The sequence below is a fragment of the Micrasema longulum genome, unplaced genomic scaffold (genome assembly GCF_059751315.1).
Source record: "Micrasema longulum isolate JH-2025_06_02 unplaced genomic scaffold, ASM5975131v1 h1tg000137l, whole genome shotgun sequence".
Classification (NCBI taxonomy): Eukaryota; Metazoa; Arthropoda; class Insecta; order Trichoptera; family Brachycentridae; genus Micrasema; species Micrasema longulum.
The window spans coordinates 539,823-557,337 of NW_028277343.1; the positions used below are offsets into that span (position 1 = coordinate 539,823).

A 17,515-nucleotide genomic window follows, 5' to 3' on the forward strand; every position below is an offset into this window, starting at 1 on the left:
ACCTTTTTTTCAAAATTAAAAAAAACATATTTTTTCAATAATTCAATTCCTTCTATTTCTTTTATCTCTTGAGGTAATTCATTGTACAGCTTTAATCTCTTGTACAATGAGTTATGAGATTTCGCTTTATATACCAGTCCAAGGACTATGTAATAATGTATATTTATATATTTTTAGAACATAACAAAGTTTTTGTGTTATGTGTTATATAAGTGGGTTTAAAATAAACTTCTATAAACTACTATAATTAATTTTACTTTAAAATAAAAAATTAAAACTTCAGAATAATTTATCATTATTGTCAATAAACCATTTAAATTTTTAATTTAGTGTAGTTTCTTAGTTCTGTCTTTTACTTGGAAATTTAGGGGACAATTAACAAAGAAGTTTAAGTAATTAGTGATCGAGAGTTGTTTGAAGTTTTCTACGTAGCTATAGGACAGTAATTACTTCAAAAGTACTTAAGGCCTCGTATCTTATAGCTAGTTCGATATATCTTACACCCCCCCCCCCTACTCAAAACGGGGGTGGCTTAACATGCCAACAGAAGAAAATAATAATATGGAACGGAACCGGGACTCAAAAGATCCATAAGCCAATTCAATTTTTCTATTCAATGACTGAGTAAAGAATACAGTTATGTATGTGAAATAGAACCAAAACCCTAACTATAAAGGTTAACAGTGCATATGAATAAAAATAGAACACAATGTTGACCCTGGCAGAGTTATGAATGCTACACAGTATCTAAAGTGATCGCGTTTAAGCCCAAGACTTCCTAATTTTTAAAGAAGTTTCCAGTTTACGAGCTAGGTAACGCCTGAAAACAATTTTTAATTTTTTATGCTTCTTTTTATGTTTAATTAACAATGTTGAAAGGTGAATTGGTTAAACCGAATGAATCTCACCCACATAATAAAAAGGTTTCAGCTCTTTAACTCCACCAAAAAGTCAACAGATGAAAGAGTTGAAGAAATGTGGAAGTTTAAACATGGGCAGAATGGTGAATGTTACACGGTGTGTAAAGTGGCCACTTAAAGTCTATCACAAACTCTGAATTCGGGCGAAGAAATTTCAGGTTTCTGAGCCCCAAAATATTCAATATGTTACCCAAACATTGGCAAAACCATGACCCGAATTGAATTTAATAAATTTGTAAAAAAGATTGTTACTGGGTTTAGGTCGAGAAAAATCGGAAAATTTACTCAAAATACATTCTTAAGTAATAAATTAATATTGTATAACTGTATAGTAAATTAACTAGTAGGTAGTGATGTTAATGTTTATTTTTGCATAAAAATGTCTGCCTTAAAACAGGTTGTACCTAGTTAGGCAGACTAGACATGATCCAGATAAATCTATTACCTAAGTGTGTAATGTAGTAGATAAAGTAATTGTTATTTTTGTTAATAAACTATGGTTATTATATAATAAAGCAGCCAATGACTGGTCATTAGGCCTGTAAATGCCTAGACTTCCATTTTCGTGTCTCAAAAATGTTTTCCCTCTCTGTTGTAACAAATCATTCGAAAAACGTCACGAGTTCTCGTGAATCAACCAATGATAAGAGTGTTCCGGTTTACGGGAAGCCAATATGCCAATCAACAGAACTCACTGCGGTGAAATTGTGACATCAAAGGCGGGGTAATTTCTAAAAATATATTTTTTTAAACACTGAACTTTTTCACGTTGCTGGTTCTATTTAAGTGTCTTTTTATTCTTTCATGCGTATTGAAACTAAAAAAAAAACCAACTTCTATTTTATTTGTTGGGTGGAACAAATTGCCATTTGGAAAAAAGCCCGCCAATACGCAATTATTTTTGTGGAAAAAGTCAAATAAATTTTTAAAATGTATAAATTTCTCCTTTTAATATTTTTGTGTTTTTGCTGGTGTCTAAATAAATAATTATGTATTGTTTTACTCTGTCCTTAATTTGAAAATCATATTATATAATGTAAATGTACATAGCTTAATTTTATAATGTATCATAAAGAATATTAGGATATGAATTTATTTCAAAGACCAAATTTCGGCAACGCTGGTAAGATATGCAATGCGTATGGAATTCCAAAAGTGTAAATTAATATATTGATAAATTATGTAGATATGTTTAAATGGGCAGTGACGAAAGGGAACGCAACGCGTTATAAACGACTCCAAATTTAAATATTTAATAAATTAGATTTACATTTGACAAGTGGATTCCAAATTCTAGAATTACATTTGAAAATTTATTCGATGCATGTTTAATTGGAAAATTTATTTCTTGACTTGTTTTCTAAAATGTATTTAAATTGGCAATGCTGGTAAAGATGCAATCGATGCGTATGGAATGCTGATTTGAATTAAACCGAATTTAACCAATTTGGATGAATATAACAAATATATCGTATTTATTTCATTACTTTGCACCACAACATCAACACAGCACAAACTATGGCTTGCATGCATCAATGTCCCGATTGTGTCGTATTGTAAACTGGAGACAAGATCTGGACTTTTTTGGTGTAAGTCTTTATAGTTTTAAAAAATCACTAAGATAGACCGGATCTTGTCTCGAGGTAGTAATTTATTTATTTTTTGTCCTAGCATTAATTTCATTTAGTTTTATTTTATTTTATTAGTGTCTGTATTTATTATAAAAAAATGTATTTACCATCGTTAGAATGAACTGCATAAGTCCGTCAAATAAATAAATAAAAAACATTTCAAGATGTCATATCACAGGGGTGACAAGCATAGGCTTGAGAAAAAATTCATTTGAATTATTGTGATCACCGGAGATCTAACCCGGAACCCTCGTGCGTAACTCGAGCGTGATACCACAAGAGCCGCTAAATCCACATATGTCTTCTTCTTTTTCTTCTTCTTCTTCTTCTTCTTCCTGTATGTCCCATTTACTCGGAGTCAGCCCTCCCAGTCCTCAGTCTACACGTCGGACTAAGAGATTTGTCATTTGGTTTCCGCTTTGCGGCCGGTCGCCATCTGACGCCGAGACAATAACCCTCTTGCTAACTGGGGCTCAGGATGCCAACGTTGACTATTATTTCTCCGTTGTCATCTTCGACACAACGTCCTGTCCGACGCCCGCAGCCCGAAGTGTGTCCGGGTGGTCCTTGCGAAGGAACTAATAAAAGGGTAATCGCAAAGTTTTGCATTTGACCTAGTAAAGCTTAGCCGAAAAATTGTGTGAGTTATAACTAGAGTCCGCCCAGGGCACTGCAAATTGAACAAACACATCGCTAGAATGAACCTTTCCCAAACTTCTGGACGTAGGTTCTGCAGTGCAGATGAGGAAACACCTGTACACATTAAATGTAATTGTGATATTTTACATCATAATTCATTCACTCTCCTTTCAACTCAAAGACGACATTAAAAATTCAGTCTGTCTTTTGGCTAGCGCATTTTCTTAATATCCAAGAGGTCACCAGTTCAATCCTACACATGGTTGAAATTTATTTTTTTAACAAAAATAATTTTGTCAGTTCCACTTTCGACGTAATATTTAGTAATCACTGTTAAAATAAAATCTGATAATATTCGTTACTCAGGTATACCTTGATAAAAAAGCTTGTGTAGCTTTAAAATCGGCCGGTAAAAAAAATAAATAATAATAGTTGGAAACAATGTCGTTTTTCGTAATACTAGTTCAAAGATGCCCTTATAGGGCACTGCAGATTGAACAAACACCTTGCTAGAATGAACCTTTCCTAAACTTCTAGAAGTAGGTTCTGCAGTGCATGAGGAAACACTTCAACACATCATTTGTGAATGTGATGCTTTACATCATTAAAGGAGCCTCATCCTCGGGGGACCACTGGTTAAACCTGAGGATGTTAAAGAGCTCGCCCCGTACCTAATAGCACGGTACTTGGCAGATCTTCTGGGCTTGGAGGGGGAGATTTAGCAAAACGTAAACTCTCGCCTTCCACACAGTAGCCAGGCTCTTTATAGACCTGGGCTTGGACGGCGAGAACTATTCACGGGAATCATCACAGGTCGCAGAGACCGTCAGGAGCTTACATAGCACTGACGCCCCTCATCTTAAATAAGAATAAGAATGTCCGGGCGGTCTGATTCACCTCATCTCCGCCACCACAGCCGTTGAGGTTTTCACCCGTAGCCCCGGGCGAGGGTCGCGTTAGACCCCGCAATACTGGGTCCTCCCCCAAACTTAGCCACCTCAACGCTTCAGTCTACCGAAGAGAAAGGTGCCCACCGCCGCGACTTGGACGCGCCGAATGAAATTTACTCCATAAAAAAATGAGAAGTTGACTAACATATTATGTGAATGAAAAATTTATTTACTAACCATCACATAATATTACATTCATATTGAAAAAATAATATATAATATTTTATTCATACTCTGTTGTTGATAATAATATTTTTTACATCTTTTGAAAAGTTTGTCTGAGTCTTTTGTTTAGTTTTGTCTGGTAGTTTATTGTATAATTTCAGTCCTGATTTATTAGTCTCGATTGTCCATGTCTTGTTTTGGAATGTTGTGTGTGATGTTGTTCTGATATTCTTGTATTATGTCCATGTTTATTACAATTTTTTTCCAGTTTTAGTTTATTGTCTACAATAATATCAGTGGCTATCTTATGAGTAAACTTTAAAGATTCTAGTTAAAAAAATTCATTAACATTGAATTTAAAGAGCCCTTAGTCTGTGTTAGATAAGGGAGGTCTTATACTGGTTTCAATATTTTGTTTTGCTGTCGTAGTCTGTTTATGTCATTTTGGTTTCCTGTTTCCCATAGTTGTTGCATATAAGATATTTCAGATTTGACAAAGGTTTCATAGATAATATTTTTTTCCGTTTTTTTAACAAAGTTTTTGATTTTTGAAAAGAGACTCGATAATGTTGCTATTTTGCTAATTACATTATTAATCTGTTCTTAGACTAATCGGTCCCCTTTTATGGAATTATCGTTATTATCGGAACCCAGAACCTTAGATTTTGTAGACGAAAGCGTCAACCACTACACTACGAGGCGGGCTTATCCCCGCTCAATTTTCTTTTTCAGGATTTTCTCCTGAAAGTAGCTACTGAGTCGGAAACACTCGTCAAGGATTCTATATACATAGTTCCATTTCACGAACAGACACGTAAGATAATCATTTGTAAACCTGTAAAATATCCATATCCCACACATTTGTATAAGAGGTCGCATTTCAGCCGCATTTATTCATTTTTCTACCTTCCTCTGCCAATTTGTGTTTTATAAAATATTTTTCGGATTTAAATCGAATTATTTGTCAATTTTATAAAATGGTAATGGAGCAATTATAATAGAACAGTTTAATTTTTATTTCTATAAATGTACATATGTTTAAGAAACGAAAATAATATATAGATGTAATTTATAGAAATTTGTAATTATATATAGTTTAATAGAATAATTATTATAAAAAGGTCATTGCGAACTATTTAAATTTATCTAATGAGCTTAATTAGGTAGTGCCTAAAAGTAAAAAATACAAAAATATAATACGTTGTATTTGGATCGCTTTTAAAGCGGAGCGTCATCAATAAAAATGATTTGCATACGTTTTCCCCAATATTTATGTACTGTATAATATTTAATTAACGAACACCAAACTGTAGCTAATTTTAATAAAAAATAAATATAGATAAATTTTTCAATCTAGATTGATAATCTTCAGTTTGTTTTGGCGGGATTTTTAAGCCGTGGAATGACACCAGTTTTAAATATCGAAGAGGGTAAAAATCAGACCAAACAGTTTGTGCACAATTTTACAAAATGTAAAAATATAATCCTTAATATTATAAGTGTGGTAAATTGTGAATAAAAGTAATTATTATACACTTACTTACATACTATTAAATAAATAAGAACCTATCTATCTTTATACTATAGATGAACAATGTTATCAAAATAGTTTTAAGATTCTTGTTTTTTGAACTTTACGGAATAAGCCTAGTTTTTCCTGTACAAGTATTTTTTTAAACAAATGTATCGCACCCTGGGAATTAAGTGGCACAACTCAAAAATCTCTGTTTGACAGGTGAGCAAACACATAACCACGTAATAAACTTACATTTATCTGTGAAAAAGGCACAAATTAAAGTTCATACTATTTTAGTCGGGATCGTAGAACAATGACGGATGAGCGAAAGATGTGAGATAGGCTTTATTTTACTATCTATTTGATATTAAAAAAATTATATGAAGGCTTTTTATTCCAGGTTAAAAAAAAATTTAAACAATTTACTCAAGTATCAAATGACAAATTTTTGTTACTTATTAAATTGTGACATAAAACGTCATTAAAAAATTTAAACCGCTACGCTATCATTTAAAATTGAAGTAAATCACATGCGTCGTTGTTCTACGATCATGATGACTTGTGCCATCTGGTATAAAATATTTTTTAAAATAATTCTTGTCATTTTTTTGCAAGAACGTTTCCGCAATCTGAAAAACGAAAATTTTCGGCTTGTGCTATTATTTTCACTCAGGGCTGGTATTACAATCGGAAGCTAACAAAATTATCTTTAGTTGTCTGTAAAGTAAAAAAGAAATGTTTCAAGATATCGTCGTTTTTTTTAATTATACAAATATCCACATTTATCACTAATAGACAATTGAAGACAATTCTGTTAACTTTCCGTTGTAATCGGGGCCCAGGTGCGATATACTCACGTAACATTAGTTCAAAATAATTTTTCATAGTAACAATTATTATCAGTTGAAGAAAGTATAAATCTCAATTGATGATAAAAATCAGAAGTGATTTTAAATAGAAAAATTAACTTTTAGAGTGCTATTGTATTTTAAAAGCTGAAATAAACATTCAACCTATTCATATTTTTGTATTAAAATAGGTATCTAGAAAATTAATACAATTCATGTATATATCAAATTTCAATAAATAAATAAAACATCAGTACGTTTTGCTGAATAGCGGATATTTTAAAATTATTATATTTTTAAAATTGAATATATTATACATTTTTAAAAGCTCTTTAGAAGTTTGTAAATATTTAAGTACCCGTTTTAAAACTATAAAGTATATAACTTATATGTTTCAATATTGTTAGTTATAAGAAAGACCATGTCTATTTTTTCTTTACCCTTAAAAGGTTGATTATAGTGGAAAATTAATTAAAATATGCTGCTTTTAAATTTCAAATAAAGATAACTGAAGAATTCCGATCTATTTTGTTTTAATGTTTCTGTAAAAAAACTGTTTCTTTTTTCATATTTGAATATGTCAAAAGCATAGAATTAGGAATAGTCCAGAAGGAGCATGAAATCATATCCGAATACATCGGACTGTGTCCAAAAAACCCCCGAACGAACTAGAGACCCGAAAGAAACGAAGAAACAAATGATACAAAAGATACGATGATACAAATGATACGAAGACGTGAAAGATGCGAATATATGATGACCTAAATAAGCCGAATGATCAAAAACTACGCAAAAGATTCGGTCACTTTAAAGATACAGATCAAGTGACACGTATCTTTTTGGTGACAGGGTCTTACCCACCTCTATTAAGTACAAAAGAATTTCAAAAAAAGAAATATGAAAGATCTTAGAACTTCTAACTATAGCCAACAAATCACGGGTCAGGCGGCCGAGTCACGGCCCATGAGATGCACCCGAGTACAGCCGAACGTAATCCGACACATCCCGACGGCAGGTTTTGGCTGAGCCGAAGATTCGGACAATATTTTGCCGAAACCGAAACTTCGGTCGGCCACTGTCCCTAAGTAACCCTACGATAATGCGTTAGCGGGAAAACGTTTTCCAAATAAAATATTCTAGTGTGCCTGCTGAGACAAACGAAATTTGTATGTTTAAATGGTTCGTCGTGAGGCACTGAGCCATAAACTTAACATAAACATAAACTGAGGTTATCAAACATTTGAACGTCCTGTATATGTATTTGGTTTCGCGATCGCTTGGATCAAGACGAGAAATAAATTATTTTGATTGAAATTTTTATCATGAAAACACAAAACTGCTTATTTTATAACACCGAGAATCTAAAAAAACACATTTTTGCATATTAACAAATTACAACAGACATGGAGAATATTTTGCTTCACAAAAGTCAACAGATGGAAAATTTGAATTAATGTGGATGTTTAAACATTGGCAGAATTGTGAATTTTACAGTGTGTTTAGTGACACTTAAACCAACCAATGGCGGGTCATGAGCTCTGTAAATTCCTAGACACCCATATTCCCCTCATCATCAACATCTTTTTTTTTCCCGTACCTAATGGTGCATAGGACACTGCATTGGTACACCAAACGCGATGACCCTCTGTCGCGATAAACTTGCCTTGTCACAAAAATTCATGAAATTGTAATTTTAACCAAGTATGAGGTATTGAAATAATGACTTAATACCAACTTAAAATAATGTAAATTTATTTTTCCCTTTCCAAAACTTTTAAATTGAGAAACAAGATTTTATAACGTAAGCGGCGATAAGTTTGCAACCCAATTTTTAATATTGTAAAATCTGAAATATTTTTTTCACATTATTGTAAAACACATGTGTTTGAAATCAATTATGTAATGTACGTAGATGTTACGCAAGGTTGAATATACAATTATTATAATTATCTACGTGTGAAACCAAATAGAATAAGATTGTATAATATTATACCAGTTTTAATCAAGTATATAATTGACTATAGAGGAACTACGATAAGGTAAAGGTAAACCTAACTGTTGTATATTAGCTTCACTTGTATGTTCATCTATTGAAATCAATTGTTTCGTGGAGGAGTTGAAAAAAATAATAAAACCTTTGACAGAGAATCTATCTTTTATTCCTACATCCATGAAACTTTTCAGCGAAAGCTCTCTAGCACAAATAAGCTGAGCGTCAGTTTGTTTCAAATTTCGCAATGAAGTTTTATTTTCGCATTGAAGCATTTTTTTTGGTTTCCTTTCTAGGATGACTAGTATCAAAGGGATTTTTAAAAAAATTGTTTCATAAACGTGTCTTATGGCCAGTTTCGCCACAAAATATAAAAAGCGTAAAGTTAAATAATTGTGGAGTTTTCGTTGAAATTGACATAATTGGTTGCATGTAAATAGCAAGGCAAAGCAACTCATTTGGCACATTTTGACGAAAACGTAACAGTTATTTATTTATTTATCAAATTAACGGACAATGTCCAATTTGAACAAATCATGTAAGGAAAAAACGCAATAATAATACAGTAACAAATAATAGAAGCAACACAACAAAGACAAGTTAATACATTAGACAGGCATTATGGAATCCAGGTTAATTCTACAAATATACAGTAAATTTATTGCGAATATTTTTTTTAGTTTATTTGTAATCAAAACTCAATTTACAATCAAAATAATTAAGTTTTCCATTTACAAATCGAATAATTCTGGGAAGAGTCGTGGAAACCATAATTTGTCTTATGATGGCCGAAGAACAGAATTCCATTATTTCTGAGTCTACGTGAAGGAACATTAAGAGTTATTTGTTGGAGAAAAGTCGGGATATCAAATAAACTATAAAGTATTTTAAACATGCAAATTAAATCTGCATTAAATCGACGTTGTGAGAAACTGGATATATTCGGGAAAAGTTCCAAGTCGGTAAGGTTATAGTTATCACTTGTCATTCCTAGTTTGTACGCAATTTTTCATATAAATTTAATTATGTAACATTTTAACTTTTATTGGTGCTACTGACCCATAAAAAATAAGATCGTTTTAATAAACTAACATTTAATTCATTAATAGTTCAATCAAAGAACAATGTTTAAAATTGTTAATTTTGATTACTTTTTAAAAATTATTTAATGGATTTATTTATTAAATAAAAAAAACATTTAAATCATATAATGCAAAGCATACTGAATATGAATTATTTTTCCAGGAGTTACTACAATTCGATTTGGGACTTAATGACATTAAAAAAAATACATGATTAGAACAGCAAAGAAACAGCGCAAATTAAACATCTCTATAACTTGATCTATCTGTATAAAAGAATTTATGATTTTAAGAAAAAAAGGGATTTTCATAGGTTCAACACGTTCCAAACGGATCTCTATGCCATGTATGCCTGCGTACATGAAAATTTGCGCAGATAATACGAAAACAAAAGATTGTTTTTTCTCTTAGTCAGGCAGCTCTAAAAACATTGATTTCTGGCGAGATCCATCCTAAATGAAGCTTGGAATGCCTGCGGGCGCTTAATTGTGTCGGTTGATGTAAGTGTGGCATTAATTTGGGTACCTGGACACTCAAACATCGACGGTAACTAGGCAGCTGATGAACTGGCAAGGCTGGAAACTGATACAGCCCCAATAGGCCCTGAGTCCTACTGTGGGTTATCCAAATGTGCTTCTCGTAACGAGCTTAGATCATGAGCCAGAAAGCAGAGCGTAATGCTTTGGCGAAAAGTACCAGGTCAGCTACATGCGAAGGAACTGATAAAAGGATACTTGCAAAGTTTTGCTTTTGACCTAATAAAGCTCAGCCAAAATCAAGTGAGGGTTATAACTAGAGCCCGCCCAGGGCACTGCAGATTGAACAAACACCTTGCTAGAATGAACCTTTCTTCTCAGAATTTCCCCGTAGCTTTGCTAAACGCTGTATAAAACAAAATACGCAGCAGCTTTGGGAGGATCATTACCGCGCTTCTTCTACAGGTAAAATCACTAAAATGTTTTTCCCAACGCTGGCTGATGCAGCAAACTTCCGTCATCATCACCAAAGTACTTTAAAAACGACCCAAATTTTTACCGGACACGGAGCTATGAGAAGTTAAGGTTTAAATTAAGGAATTATGACTATTGTCCATGCGATGATATTTCTTCACAGAGTATAGAACATCTGTTATTTCAGTGCCCATTTTTCAGTTTGCAACGCCATAATCTTGAAGCAGAATGCAGGAAATATGGAATATCCTTAACAGATATCCACACTGTAGTAAAAAGTAGTTATCACGCGCCATTGTTCTTGAACTTTGCAACAATGGTGATTGGACTCATAAAGGTAATAAACCAAAATCAGTGATCGAACATCCCATTTCCAAGACAAACAAAAACGATTTTTTCCGAGTACCTTAGCCTTGTACATGACACGTAAGGCTACTAAATACAGGGGTCCAAATATATTTTTAAAAAAATAAAAAAAATAATGAACCTTTATGAATTGAGATGCAGGTTTTGCAGTGCAGATGAGGAAACACCTATACACATTATTTGTTAATGTAAAGCTTTACATCATAAAAGGAGCCTCATCCTCGGGAGACCACAGGTTAAACCTGAGGATGTTAAAGAGCTCGCCCCCTACCTAATAGCTCGATACTTTACGAATCTGGGCTTGGAGGGGGAGATTTAGCAAAATGTAAACTCTCGCCTTCCACACAGTAGCCAGGCTCTTTATAGACCTGGGCTTGGAGGGCGAGAACTATTCACGGAGACCCGTCACAATAGATCTTCACAGGTCGCAGTGACGTCAGGAGCTTAAACAACAGTGACCCCCAAAACTAAGAATAAGGTTAAATAAAGATATGCTAGTTGTGCCCCGCCCCGCTGCTAGACTGAAAAAAAAAACATTATTTTGCCTCAAACTGCATACGATTCTACAACAAGGCACCTCTTGAAATTCAGGGTTTGCCTACAAGTTTTCGTCAAGCACAAGCTGTTTGGAAAGAGCTACTATAGAGTCGAAGAATATTTGCAGGACAACACAGCTTGGCATTAGATTCATGTTCATTGATTAAAATATATTCATTTGTTAGGTTTAATTAACTGAGTTCAGTTGAATTGTATTACATATTTATAATTTATTGACGTGTATAAGTGATTCAATGAATCTTATGTAAAAAATATTAACTTAAGTAAACTAAAAAAAATATATCACGACAATCCATAGACCAAAAAAAATCTTACAGCAATAAATGTTACTCGTTTATTTATCGTAGCTGCTCCAAATTTAATTTACTTTGTCCCCATTTAGACATTTTTAATACAAAATTTTGTGACTTCAAAAAAAAACTTTTTGAAACACTGTAAAATGAAACATTTGTCAGTGTGTAATAAGTTTATGTTCCTTTAAATATATTTATTTTATTATGATATCAAAATTTTGAATTGGTCAACTATATTATGAAAATCCCTCTTCTCCACTCTATTTCCCCATCCCTTAACCTTCTTACGAGCTCTTTTTTTCTCATGTCTTAAATAATATATTATTTTTCTCTTTACTGTGTAACATGTTCTCTCATTATATTTGTGAAAAACTTTAACTGGATGCATGTACTATTTTTTATATTTTGTATTCTTATATAAGACTGTTTGCTTTTCCTCAATAAATAAAAAATACAAAAATACAAAAACGCTTCCAAGAATGGAGGAAGTGGTAAGTCTAGGACTAAGGGAGAAAAGGTCGTTTAATTAACATTTTTCCACAACATCCATATTGATTTTGAAAATACAATAAATATATTTTTATGGGTATATATAGTATGTGATATTTCCTAATTGCCTTTTGGCTATTGGCTCCAAAAGAGCCGTTTAAAACACGAAATATCTGAAAAAATAATTAATTAAAAAAGAAATGACTTACCTTTAAGTCTTCCAGCAGTCGGATTGTATAGTCCACGTTGCTTCCTCCAATAACAACGGGATTTATGTTTCTAAACTCGTCTCTGATTTTTTCATATTCACTCTTTTCTCTTCCTTCTCCTCCTTTGGCACTCGAATCACTTTTATTACTTTCACCGTCACTATCACGCCCCCTCAAGTTGGAAAAGTTCACTAAACTTTCATTTCTTGAGTCCATCGCAAGATCGTCACTTCGCTGGTATCTTCCTGGGCCCGAACTCAGTCCGTTTAATTCAACCGCAATTTGAGAACCGATTTTCGCATTGTTTTTAATTAAAGCCATGTCTGTTTGTGACAATGTAAGAAAAACTTTTTAAATTTATTTATTTGACAATTGTAATCTGCATTACTTTACGGGCTGTTTAACCCATCACGTAATGCAGACGTAAATAAAAGCTAGAAGTTTATAAATAGAAAGCAGATAGTTTCTAACCTGCCGATATGTACAGAAAAATAGATACATATTATCCACAGAAGCCGTATTCAGCAACAGAATTGCCCTTTAATGGGTAAATTCTGACTTCCATTTGTACATCTTCGGGGCGTGTAAAACAGCGCATGAGATCTCGCTCCAGTATTGGGAACATACAAACTAATCTCTTTGATTTTTAACACTTTGTATCCCGGAGCCGTGTAAACACGTGATTATATAACCATACGTTGTGTCCCGGTCCCGTGTTTTCACGTGGTTTACCAGCTGTCTAAAAAAAGTACATTTTATTGACATCTAGTGACTTTTGTTAGTACTTTTTTGCTGCTGGTAAACCACGTGCAAACACGGGGCCGGGACACAACGCATGGTTATTTTAATCACGTGTTTCCACGGATCCGGGATACAAGGTACAAAAAAGGAGTCAGGCTCTGTATATGTGCGAACATTGCAATGCGCAATGTGACTCTCCATAAAGGCTAATGTTGGCAAAACTATTATACAAAAAAACATATTTAATTATTTCAAATAAATCTGAGAATTTTCAATTGATTTAATCCAGTATCTTCATAATTATGACACTTTTAAGAAACCCTTCACAAAGCATGAAATTTCACAAAAATGCGCCTGGCACGGGGTATAATTATGTGTCATAATTATAAAAATACTGGGTTAAATCAATTGAAAATTTGCAGTTATTTGAAATAGTTAAATAAGGTACTCAAAGTGTTAATATTTAAATCATAAACCATGTGGTCAAACATTCTAGTAAAATGTTGTAGTAATGTATCCAAATTTTTAGCAAAGAAGATCAAACCTGCTTTTAATACAAATAACAATATTGGTAAATTTTTGTTTTATAATAAAGATAAAAAAATGTTTATTAAATAATTCAGGTGTTTACCAATTAAAATGTAATTCTTGCCCTTCAGTTTGCGTTGGAAGAACATCAAGAAACTTTGATATTCGTGTTAAAGAACATATGAGGTGTCTTCACAATAATAATTTCTCTGAATCCGCAAATTACCTAATCAATTAAATTCATGAAAATACAGGATTCAAAATCTTAAATACAAATAATAAAGAGTTAAATGTAAGTAATACGTAAATATTTCATATTAAGAAAGCTTTAAAAACAAATATTCCTTTGATCAATAATCAAACAACCTTTCAATTTAGTCCTTTATACGATTTCTACTGTAATGGTCACCCTAAACCTATTAAGCTTACCCCCTCCCTCCATTCCTTCCCCCTTTTTACAACTATTTCTCAAACAATATATGATATTTTCATAATTTAATCAGTGCATGTGCTTTTTAAAATGCGTGTCGTGTTAGTTTTATATCAACTATGGTGAAGGTTTTAAGCGGGTTTTGCATGTTGGTTTAATTGGTGTCCTGACGAAGAGACGGGTACGTCTCGAAACCGGTAGACATGTAAAATTCGGTAAGTGGTTATGTACAAATATTAAATAACATTTAGATATTTCTTTCATTTAGATGGTGGTTTGTACTTCCGTTTTAATGTTAAAATCCGCATTTGTTTTAAGATACATGGAAAACAGTTTATTGAAGATAATGTTGTTTCAAGAAGAAGATTACAGTTATCTTGAAATGTCTCTTATTAAAATTTATAAACTTAATAGTAGAGTTAAATCAATTACTAATCTTAAACTTCGAATTTAACCCTTTTGTGTTCATTGCTGAGGGGCAGTGAAAGGTCACTGAAAGTTTAGTAAATCGTACGAAAGGCTTATGTCGGATATTGTCATTCTTTTTCGAGACCATATTCCAATAAGGAAGTTCAGTGATACGGCAAATTGGATACAAAAAATGTTTTCTTGCACACAGTAAAAATTAGAGCATGTAATATTACGGCGAAGTTTTTTTAAGATGTATAAAACAATTATAAAAATGAACTTCTTTAAATGACATCACAAGTTCTACTCCGAAGACTAACGAGCTCCGAAGTCTAAGTCGAGCTAGAACGAACAGAGAACTCTTAACCACCATAAAAGTTTCATAGTTTCAAGTTTGATGTGTATTATTATTATCTTATCTCTTTCTGATATTAATTTATCAAATATTTTTGTGTACCGTATATTATATTATTTTCACATATATACTTACTGTTAACTAATTTTCATTATTTGTTTTTAACAATAATTTGTTGATATCATTTTTTTTTATACTTATAAGTATATGAAAATGTATTTATTTTTTTGTTTGAATTCTTTACAAGTTATTTACAATTTGCTTTTTATTTCAATTACTTTTATTATATCCATCTAAAATATTTTTTTTCTTTTTTACTATGTAAAGTTTCACTTTTTATTTTGCATGGCAGTATGCTTCTTATTGTTTCTAAATGTATACAAAAAAGCATTGTTTATCTTTTAAATTTTAACGCACTATGTTTGTATTTAACTGTATATTTTTTGTAAATGCCCCTTGGGCGTATTGTAAAATTAAATAAATAAATAAAATAAATAAATATCTGGGGCATATAATGTGTGGAGAAAAGTACCACTTGCTTCATTTATTTATTTATTTTTAATTTTGAAAGGCAAGATTGAGGGTCACAGAGGGGCTGGAAGAAGACAGATGTCCTGGGTGCGAAATATACGAGACTGGACTGGCTTCAGGACTGCGGAGCAGATTTTCCGGGCAGCACAGGACAGGGAGACTTTTGCCAGAGTGATTGCCAACGTTGGGGATACCTGACAGGGCACTAAGAGAAGAAGATAGATTTTCGGTTTATATAAAGCCGACCCACTAATCAGGAAAATTTACAGAATAAAACAAGTGACGTCATGTGCGGAGCAATTGAAAAATTACGGAACTCAAAAAAATCGTAGTGATACTGTCCCTAAAAATATTTTTTTTTTGCTTATTAGCAAATAAATAAATAAACCAATGAACTTCCTTCTATGAGGTGGCGCAAAAGTCATCAATCGGAAGATGCCATAACTTTTGCGAATGGCTGCAAATGTTAGTTCTGCTACGACATTTATGAAAAAAACAGATACAAAATACACGTCAACAAGACATGAATCGCTTTACTCCTCCAAGAACGCGGAAAAATTGTTTCAAGTTATTGGGATCTTTTTAAAGCTTACCATGAGGAATGTTCCTTTAAAGTTTCGCGGTCTGGTCCTGAAAACCCCTGTATATAAACAAATATAAACGTTTTATTTGTAAAGAACATACCTTAAACAACTTTTCTACATAGTCACCTAGCAAATTTCAGCATTTGTCGTAACGAGTAACTAGTTTTTGTATCCCAGCGTCATATTCCTCCGCCGCCAGTGTATTAAGATATGTAGTCACTGCTGCTTTCAGTTCTTTATCACTTTCGAATTTCTTTCCTGCCAAAGTATGCCAATGCATATTGTGCGACATTGAAGAACTTACGGCGGGCGATTCAAAATTGTCTACTGGCGTCGTCCTTCTCCACGATAATGCCAGGCCTCATACGGCTGGCATAACTCAACGACTGTGCAACAATTCAAATAGGAAACTTTCAACCATCCACCCTATAGTCTAGACTTGCCTCCTTCAGATTACCATCTGTTTACAAAACTTTTTGGCAGTAAAAAAAATTTAAATATCTCAATACCCTGGCGGTGGAGAAATATGACGCTGGGATACAAAAACTTGTCACACGTTACGACAGATCCTTAAATTTGCTAGAAGACTATGGAGAAAAGAACTTTAAGGTATGTTCTTTACAAAAAAAACGTTTAAATTTGTTTATATAAACTGGACTTTTTTATATTCCCAAACAGGTACTTCTTTCTGGATGACCCTCGTTTTTTAACTCAGACTACAATAATTGAGTAAAGGATACTGGTTTCCAGGGATCTTCCTTCAGTTATCCTGGCTACAGCTGCCAGGATAAAGGGTGTGACGTCTTTGCCCTTAATTCCCAAATCTTCAGTGTTTTTTAGTGCCTCCTGAATAGCTGTTTCGATTAAGGACTCTGAAAATAAATTAGTTAAATTTTTTTATGTTCTTTCACAGTACTATATTTAATTTTAAATTTTTGAGACGGAATTTTTAATTTCATGAGACCAAAGTCCCGATGTTGAGTCGAAACAAATAATACATTTAAAGCATAGCACACCAAATATTACACAAAATGAGAAACATCATAAAAAAATAACACACGCACATCAATATAAAAATAACAGACAAATACAAACATTTGATTTACATGGAACAAACTCAAAAGGTTAAAAAACTATAAATAAGTTTCCTACTCAAATCCCTCCCCCAAGGAAAATCTAGAGTGAGCCACACTTGAAAATATGTTTTGTCCATGAGAAAAAGTATGAAATATAAATTTAAGAGTCCTCCTCACTAAGATGATCTACCCCAAGAAAGACTGACTGAGTCCAGTGTTCATGAGTCCCTCAAATATTTTACTTTATTTCTTCTCT

The 17,515-nt window shown here is 32.8% G+C and overlaps 1 protein-coding gene and 1 long non-coding RNA gene across 2 annotated transcripts in view; one reads left to right on the forward strand and one right to left on the reverse strand.

Annotated features, from left to right (window-relative positions):
• The window catches only part of LOC148284249 (uncharacterized), a 556,808-nt gene extending 539,757 nt beyond the window's left edge, over positions 1–17,051 (reverse strand). Inside the window, exons 1-2 of the mRNA XM_088242419.1 lie at positions 16,924–17,051; positions 12,607–12,929 (exon numbers count right to left, since the gene is read on the reverse strand). Coding sequence (XP_088098545.1) covers positions 12,607–12,927 — 321 coding nt within the window. The 5' untranslated portion in view covers positions 12,928–12,929; positions 16,924–17,051. The remainder of the gene's footprint in view (positions 1–12,606; positions 12,930–16,923) is intronic.
• On the forward strand, positions 1,948–3,613 carry LOC148284255 (uncharacterized). Its single transcript, XR_015825374.1, has 2 exons — positions 1,948–3,058; positions 3,390–3,613. It is a non-coding gene; the product is annotated as an uncharacterized LOC148284255 (long non-coding RNA).
• Positions 17,052–17,515: the final 464 nt, after the last annotated feature.